General features: G+C 38.5%; 1 protein-coding gene and 1 pseudogene across 1 annotated transcript; both read left to right on the top strand.

Annotated features, from left to right (window-relative positions):
• Positions 1 to 5,598: 5,598 nt before the first annotated feature.
• LOC140931522 (uncharacterized) lies at positions 5,599 to 7,041 on the top strand (annotated as a pseudogene).
• Positions 7,042 to 7,090: 49 nt separating this feature from the next.
• LOC140931521 (uncharacterized) lies at positions 7,091 to 8,358 on the top strand. Its single transcript, XM_073381329.1, has one exon. The coding sequence runs from the start codon at positions 7,091 to 7,093 to the stop codon at positions 8,258 to 8,260; it is 1,170 nt and encodes a 389-aa protein (XP_073237430.1). The 3' UTR covers positions 8,261 to 8,358.
• The last annotated feature ends 1,099 nt before the right edge of the window (positions 8,359 to 9,457 follow it).

Genomic DNA, 9,457 nt, shown 5'->3' with positions numbered 1-9,457 from the left:
CCCTAAAGTTGCTTAAAGTGTCTAATCAGAGTCACGTCTACAACAAACAGCAAACGTGAATTTGTACCACGTAACCAAGTTGTTCCTGAATTTGTACCTTACTGACCTACTTTTCATTACTTCTAACCCAAAATTAGTAGCTTCAGGTTAGCTTTGTCTATAATAACTGTTATGGACTGTTTCCAGCTGCACGTTTTCTATTTTAAAAAATTTTCAACTTGAATCTGAAGTTTGCCGTTTGTACCCAATCTCCTTTTCTCCTCTCTTTATTAGCTAAATAGATCAGGCTCTAGTCCACACGTTGATTGGTTAAACTCGCTTGAGTCAAGTGGAAAGGGGAAAATCAAAGATTAACTGTTGGGGTCACGCTGTATCCTTGGTGTTGCATCGTTCTTCATTATCGATTTCGGAAGAATTCGAGACAAAGGTACCTGATTTTGTCATAACCGTTTGCGAATAAGCTGCAAGGTAAGATTGATAAATGTCTTAACTTTATGGCGTAACGATAAACCCAACATATAAGTAAATTTCTTATTATTTGTAAACAGTTAGTAGTCACTGAAGATTTATCTGCAACCCTTCCCCATATGTAAATTTTTTTGTCAGGTGGGTTTTCATCGTCTTGAGCTTTCAGTGAGAGAAAATTTTAAATGCCGAACAGTAACCAACTTAATGCTTAACAGTTGTAGAACAGGCACACTTTTACGATCAAGGGTTGAAAATGTTTTTCCGATCGGCGGTTCAGATCTCACAGCAATAACATGTTTGTTTTTCTGCTCACGGCCCATAACTCTCGACGTGTATTCCCTGTCTTGCAAATCATTAGATTTTAATTGAGGTAGTTTTCGAAATCTTTGCTCGAAGCTAAGAGAAGAAAGAAGTTTCTAGTGGAATAAAAAATCTAGTTCCGTCTCGATGATTTTTTACCTCGACATGAAAAAGATAATTTCACCTTTTTCATCAATATAAACGTCAACTAGAAATAAAAATGTCGCAAACAAAACCTCGCGAATCTTGGGGAAAATAAGCCCAGCTAAGTTTAGCCTTTTTGGGAGGGGTTAGGAAACTGGATGGGTGACGAAAAATGGCTCCATTGGCGACGCTAAGAGAAGAAACAAGTTTGTAATGGAATAAATTATCTAATTTCTTGTCTAGAGGAAATAACAAATGAAGTGTTTTAATATATCTTTTCATATCTGATTCATGACTCGAAACTTATGGGTATTATTTTTTTCTTATTCATCAATATAAAAAATATACCACAGTCTTGCTTTTTCGCAGATATTAAAAGGACCAGGAATTTCATTCTGTAATAAAAACTTTTAAATTAAAATGTCACCTAGAATAGAACTCAATTTTTCCCTTTTTGACAGTGTTTGACGAAGCTCATTTATGAAATTTCCTCTTTTTCTAGCTTTCTTTGGGACGCGCACTCATGCTTCAGTATCACCATTCTGTCATACAACCTATTTAGTATAAACCAAAATATTAAAGCACATCATAAGAGAATTAGAATGAAGATTTAAGGAGAAATCAATCTTGAGTAGTATTCAATATCGATCGTCTTTCGCTCTTCAAAAATATTAATTCGCAGTTTTCTCATCTGTATTTATTTAAGGAACCTGCCAATCTCAAAGGTAAGTTAAACTTCTTTTCAAAATATTCATTAACATGTCATATTATTAAGTATTAGAAATTTCGATAAAATTTTTAAATGAAGCCTAAAATCTTTAAGGGTTGTAACATATTAGGAAGTTCATTTTCTTTGTGGTATGCAGTGTTTTCAACAAAATTCCATGAAATACGAAATCAAAATTTCACAGTTACGTCGTGACAAGTAAGATAAAATATCGATTGCGTGTTAATAACTCTTATGAATGCGTATTTGCAGAGGTATTGAAAAAAGCTCACAGAGTCATTCAACATACAGTCGTCAATAACGTCACCTTTTTTCCAAACATATTTTCAAAAAAAATGAATTGTGCATGAAGAACTTCTAGATTCGTAAATAAAAATATAGTTACCACTCAGTGACACGTATGTCGACGTTTCGACAACCCCTGGTCGTTTTTCTAGTCTTCTGTTTTTGTTTTTTTTTTTTTGTTAATTCGTTGTACTTTTGTTTTAAAAGAACCATCCATAGAAAAAGAGGGTGAGAGAGTTTGTCGAAACGTCGACATATGTTTAGGTTATGTTTATTTAGACATGCTTTTTTTATATAAAATGCTTAAATTGTGTTTTGGTCTCTTTGAACTGGAGGAAGCTGTTTAAATTGGGCGGTTTTTGAAACAAATGTTGTATAGGAAATTTGTTGGCTGTTTTGTGTTTCTTTTGATTTTAGATGTACGTGGGGTTGAGTGTTGCTGAGATTTTATATTTTCTATAGTTCTTATTTGCACATTATTTAAGTCCTTCTTCCATTAACAGGATATAAAAAGTTCAAGTTTATTAGCAAGTTTCCTGTCACAACCGGGAAAAAGGTACTTACAAGCGAAAAAAAACCCGTTCACTTCTCAAAGACACATCCTTTGCTCAATTTTTTATACTGACCAAATTATCAAGCGGAACTTTTATCAACGTTGAGGGCGTAAGTAAGATTCACGTTTACGCTAAACGGCACACGTGATTTGTACCACGTGACCAAGTTTTCCCCTTAATTATCGTTAAATGTTTATTACTTCAACTAAAAAGAAGTAGTTTCACGCCAGCTTTATACCTAAGAATTGTTCTGGACAGCTTTTACCTGCTTTTTTTCTATTTTGAGAAATTCTCAACTTGAATCTGACGTTTGACGTAAACGTGAATCTTAGTCTCTCTACTAAGCATCGCGTTTACGGCAAACGGAAAACGTGTGATTCGAGATGAGAAATTTTCAAAATGAAAAAATGAGCACGTAAAAACAGCTTAAAACAATTCTCATGGATAGATTTGGCGTGAATCTACCGAATTTCGTGTAGTTGTAATGAATAGTAAACGAACTTGGTCACGTGGTACAAATTCACGTTTTGCCGTTTGCCGTGAACGCGATGCTTAATCTCTCTGATATTTAAAGCGCAAAGAGCCGTGTTTTATAAAATTTAAAAACCAGAATCGCCGGTTTCTTGTGGACGGGACCTTAACTGGAACATTTAACTTATGGATATTTGAAATTATAGAGTATAATTTTTTAAAAACTGTTTCGTCAATAGGGCCTCGCATCAGCCCCAAGTTATGGCGCTGACTCTGTTTCGAGGATTATGGTTGTTTCTCATTGGATTATCCCTGTTTGCAATGATACTTAGTCGTCTCCCGAGATTTTACAGTTACCACAAGTCAGTGTCATTAGAGACCACATACTTTGAAGGTAAGACTGATACCTGCTAACTGTGCAAGAAGGATAAACGCATGCGCACTGTAAGAACTTTAAGCAGTCTTTTTTTTCTTAGTTCATCGAGCAAAACGCGCGAGACACGAAAATGTGTAAACGCACTGTAAAGACTTTGAACAGTCTTTGTTTTCCTTAGTTCGTCGAGCAAAACGCGCGAGACACGAAAATGACCACGCGCATGACTGAAGGCGCGAGACGGGGGAGACACGAAAAAAGGTAGACTCTCTCTTTTCTTCTACGCTACCGCCCTCGCTTCTCGCGTCTTGCAGCTTTCCTGCTCGACGCTAGCGCTTACGTGCACTCCCCTCGCTAAATCTAAAGAAAAAGAATTACTGCTGCTCGCAGTCAGTGGTAAGTCAAGTGGATTCTCCAATTTCGTTCTCAGAATCCTCTCACCTTCTTCGTTTCCATCTCTCACGATTAGTAGGGGACGCTGGGAACGATTAAGCTTTGATAGAGTTTGCTCGAAAAAAGAGCAGAATATACTTCTGGCAGTGCTGGTGCATTTCTACAATTATGCTAATAATTATGCTAGTTTTAATAAATTATGCTCATTTTAGCAAAATATGCAAAAATTATGCTTCTACTTTTTACTTTAAATTTGGCAAAAACATCTCAATAACTATACAGCAAACAAATAAATGGCAAGCACATTTATCCGTTTTAAATGCAGAAAAAAAATTTAAGGGTGCATAATTCATTCTCTGAAAACTATAAATATTGAAACAAAAAACCAGCACACGGACGCCATCTGTGATAACCGAGCTAGTCAGTTATGCGCATGCGTTGAGTCCTATGTAAAGAGTCCTAAGTCACTTCCTGTTGGAACCAGGTCCTATGAATGCGACAATAGGCAGAAAATTGATTTTGTTACTCAAATTTGCCCGTAACTCTTATCTCGGTTCAAAAAAATTAGTTTCACGATCAATAAATGATAATTTTGCTCTGCAAAACTAACCAAAAGTGCAAATTATGCTAGCAGTGCTTTCTTCCGGGAAATACATGACGAATTGTGCCAAAAATTATGCCAGCAAAATTTATCAAAACCTAGGAACTATGTTGGTGGTTTCTCAGGGGTAAAAGGGGCAACTCATAAACCTGCCAACTGCCCACTCCAGAAACTATCAGGGGAATGGAATGCATGGGTGTACAAGCTTTTGAAAAAACGATTTCTGGGAGCGGACAAGCGTCGCTTATGATTGGTCAATGGCTGCCTTGAATACCATCGACCAATCATAACTAACGCTTGTCAATCCAAACTATCCCAGAAAGCACTGCACTCAAAGTTTGTACCCATTCTCCCTAGACTTTGTGAAGTGGGAAATACAGGTACCCTTTCAAATAAAACAAGCGTACTTTGCTAATTGCATTTTTTCTAACAGTAAAAACTTCAGATCCTCTATGCATACATTTCTTATATATCAAACCTGCCAGCAGAACCTTTCTTTCGCTTGCTCGATTTCGGCGAACTCGTGAAAGATTCTGCTTGAATCGAATGAGATCTTTGTTGAGCATGCGCTGCATGTTGCTAGGATACAGTCTCGAACCCAGGCTTAATAGTCGTGCGCTTGGCTCAGCGGGCTCAGCTATGACCATCGGGTTTATCCATAAACGGATGATTGAGCCCGGGGAGGGGGGTACTCCGGATTTCAAGTGACAGGTATGATCGAATGGGGGCAAATATCAAAACCCAAAAAAATCCCTAGGGTTTCAAACGAAACCCCCAAAAATCCCTGGACCACAATTTAACCCCAAAATAATCCCATGCCGAATTTCCAAGCCGTAAAAATTTATTTATACGTGGGAACTATCAAGAATCTTCAGATTGTTTTGAATACGCGAAAACATCCCTACTTAAATCAAGCAAACCAAAAAAATACTTGCCAAAATTTTCCACCTCAAAAAATCCCCGAACTCGAGAATTTCGAACCCCCAAAAAGTCCTTCGATCGCCCCTGTCACTTGAAAGGTTGCATGCTCTCGCCAACCCTTTTTAACCTTTATCTCAGTGACCTTTCAGAGAAACTTAAGGCCAAGAACGTAAATGACGTAGAACTAAACGAGTTACCGTTAAGTTGTATGCTCCACGCGGATGACTTGGTCATATTCTCCAAATCAAAAAACGGACTGCAGGATTATTTGGATTCCCTCAGTGAATACTGCAAAGAAAACGACTTGTCGGTTAACCTTAATAAAACTAAGGTGTTAATTTTTAATAACTGCGGGAGAACCATGAATAAGCATGTATTATACTATAGAGGCAGTAAACTTGACAATGTTAACAATTACAAATATCTTGGCCTACAATTTAGTACTTATGGGACCTTCACGTACGCTAAACAGGAAATAAAGAAGGTTGCCCTTAAAGCTTTGTACAAACTCAGGAAGGAAATGGGCGACCATTTCAGAGATGATGTACAGCTCACAATGAAAATTTTTGAAACGGGTATTTCCCCGATACTCACCTACGGAAGCGAGGTCTGGGGGGTCGATCACGACGGAAAGCTAGAAAATGATCCAATTGAGTTTGTTCAAACAAAGTTCATAAGGTGGCTATGGGGAGTTAACAAATTCTGTCGTTAAAATGCGTGCAGATCGGAGGTAGGCCGTTTCCCAATGCGAACGAAGACAAAGTGCAGAGCCATTAAATATTGGCTGAAATTTTGTGAGCCGGAGCACTAAAATTAACTCTCTGGGATAGCATTTACAGACCAAATTGGTCAAGATAAAAAGGAACTTTGGTCAAGCAAATTAAAACGACTATTAAATCTCGCAGGTCTTGGCGACATATGGTCAGCGAAAACTAACACTCCCGCAATCATGAACTATATACGACAGAGACTCTTAGACATTGAACAGCAAACATGGATTAGCGAAATACACAATGATGAACGAAAGGACCCGCATCAAAAAAACAAACTAAGAACTTTTAGGAAATTTAAACTTACCCATGACTACGAAAATTACCTCACAAATGTAAGAAACATCAATCATAGAGTAGCAATCACAAAGCTAAGATTAAGCAACCACAAACTAGCAATTGAAACTGGACGATACGTTAAACCCTATCAGCCACCAGACCAAAGAATCTGTCCATTATGTAAAACTGGATTAGAAGACGAGGAGCACTTTTTGATGAATTGCATAGCTATAGGGATCCTAGGAGAGAGCTGTTCAATACGCTAAAAAAGGAAACTAATCTTATTCTTGACTCTATGACTCCAAGCTCTGCCTTTACAACGTTTATAAGTATGAAGCAAGGAGAGAAAACGCAAAAAATTGTGGCTAAATACGTATCTGATCGCTTCCGCGAAAGAGATAGACGCGTTAAATATAACCTTGTTTAATAGTTGTATAAATTTTACAAATGTACACCTCTGTAATTATTGCACGAAAATCTTTGTTATCGTGGTAAACACATGTGTCTGTATGCGCTCTGTTGATAATAAAGCACTTATCCTTATCCTTATCCTATCCTTGAAATACGGAGTACCCCCCTCCCCCCCACCCCGCTGGGGCGTGCGCTCGAATAAGCTAGCTTGGTTGGAGATAACAAGATTGACTTGTCCAGAATTTCAGGGGCTTAACGCGAATCACCAGAACCTCCTTTTCTCCTCCTCTTTAAAGAGGACAAAAGGAAACTCTGTTCCTCATGCAGGGTGTTCATTATCTTAGACAGTCAGGGAAAACTTGCTATTTGTTTCTCTTCCGTCCAGATAAAACTATGCTGAAGGTGAACACGGCAATGATGACCTACAATAAAAGCAGTATTCCAACAACCGAGCGATACCAACCAACGTACACTGCACCAAATATCTGTGGCAAAAAATGGCAGTCACAATATCGAGCGCTTCATGAGGATATCATTAACAATAAACGTGAGCCAAAATTCTTAGTGTACGCTTGTCCAAGGTCCAATAATGGTTGCTGCGGATATGGCAATCGCGTTTACGCTCTGGTTTCCTTGTTCTATTTAGCAGTTCTTACAAACCGAGCTTTTCTGATCGACTGGAGGGCTCCCAGACCATTAAGACTCTTCTTGAAGCCGAATAATATTAATTGGAATTTTCCCGCTCCACGTTTGGAAACGCGAAAGCATTATTGGAGGACTGGAGGGGAGGCAAGTAAAGATCGGGAAGGATGGCTAATAAAAAACACGACGGCGTTTGTTTCTTGGATTGGAAGCGAAAATGTGCTGAATTATTTCGATAAACCAGTGGAGATAGCGACGTCGATTCTGTTTTTCGCTCATAATGGTATAAGGAAGAATAAATATTTAATGAGGCAAGCGCGGAAGCTTAAACTACGCCCCATATTACCAGGCTCTCGTAAATTTGATATGATAGGATGTGCTTGGGATATGCTTTTTCGCCCAACGAAACGCTTACAAAACGCTCTTGAAATCACCAGAAAAGCTCTTCGTGAAAACGCAGCTTTCGTCATAGGAATTCACATTCGTCTAGGAGATCAAGAGTTTGGACGAAACAACACCAGAGTATCTAATTTCCAGCAATTTTTTTCTTGCGCAAAAAAAGTCGAACGCAAAACTTTTAATCACTATAGCAATACTACCAAGAAGAAAACACGTTGGTTTCTGGCAACTGACAATGTATTAGTGAAAGATTATGCAAGAAAATACTATGGTAAAAAAGTGATAATGGATAACAACAATCCAGAACATCTAGATTTCCACAAAAAGCACGAAAAACATTCAGTGGAGGGAATGTTAGGAGTTTTACACGATCATTACATGTTGGCGGAAAGTGACTATCTTATTCTCTCTGAAAGTAGCTTTAGTAATACAGCGGTTGGGTTAGGCATGCATACAAGCAAGACTTACACACTTGGAGATAAGTGTGACTTGAATGAAGATGGTCCGGAGTTAAAGACTTAATATTTGTGAAGAAGAAAAATGCGCAGTTTTAGGTATACTGAATTGAAAGAGGATCAAAGGTAAACTATTGTTGCTCCCCGACTTGCAAACTGTTGTAACCGTTCATCAGTGGGATACCAAAATACATTTCGTGGAATTCCACGATCGATTGGTTTCGGCTTCATTAAATCTTACACACTTGGAGATATGTGTGGTCTGAATGTACATGATTTCTAATCCTTGGTGAGATCCAAGATGACGGCCAAGATGGCGACCATGTTTGGTGACGTCACAGGCTTCCAGCGGCGCCACCACCCATAAAATATACCTCATCTTGTAGAGAAGATCAATAGATCAATGTCTTTCCAATGAAGGTAAAATATTTTCGAAATACTGCAACACGTCTAAAACTCAAGGGAAGGGTTTTATCAACACCCCCCTCCCCTTTGTACCACGGTGGGGATAGGGGATATGACTTTGCCCGTACGTCCGAGGGCTAAAGCTATTAACAATTATTGTTCCTGCAAATATCTAACTGCTGTAACCGTTCATCAGCGAGATGCCTAAAGTGCGTGCAATTCCACAATTGGTTTCGGTCCATCAATAATGAAAAAGAGAGGGAATCTTAGGTTGTTGGCCAGGATACGTGAATTTCACTAAAGTTATTTTGAGACGTTGTAATTAAACGGAAATCAAATTCCTGGGACGTCTGCACATTTTAATCGATTGTTTGAAATGTCATCAAGTTCATGTGCGACTGCCTCAAAGCAAACAATACAGAATATTGTGAAAAGTTTGAACCCGGGAGTCATTTCATAAGTAGGTTGAGTATGATCGTTCGGGTGAACGTAGTCCTGTATAAGACTGTTGTTGTTGACAGTGACTGACGTTTCGACATCCTGTGCGGTAGTCTTCTTCAGAGACAAAGTGAGTTCTATCACGTCAGTTGGTAGTATTAAACTCTGATTATTGACCTGATTGGTTAATTAAGTAGGAATGTCATTGGTGGTCTATCAGTTAAGCCGTGATATTATTGGCTATGGAGAAAATTGCAATGATGACTGTTGAATTCTTATTGACAACAGTGAATAAAATTTTGCGTACCCGAGTCTCGGCCAGGACGCATGGACCTCGCTGTGTTCGGTCAGTAAGTCCTGCCTTCGAGCCAAGCATTTTCCCGTCCGGCCCTGCACTCAGTCAATAAGCATTTTATCATAT

This window comes from Porites lutea, chromosome 3 (genome assembly GCF_958299795.1).
Source record: "Porites lutea chromosome 3, jaPorLute2.1, whole genome shotgun sequence".
NCBI classification, from domain to species: domain Eukaryota; kingdom Metazoa; phylum Cnidaria; class Anthozoa; order Scleractinia; family Poritidae; genus Porites; species Porites lutea.
The sequence above is the reverse complement of the archived record's forward strand: the minus strand, read 5'-3'. Positions and strand labels throughout refer to the sequence as shown.

What these genes read in the sequence shown, in the direction of transcription:
- LOC140931521 (XM_073381329.1), top strand. Translation starts at nt 7,091, where the DNA reads ATGCTGAAGGTGAACACGGCAATGATGACCTACAATAAAAGCAGTATT.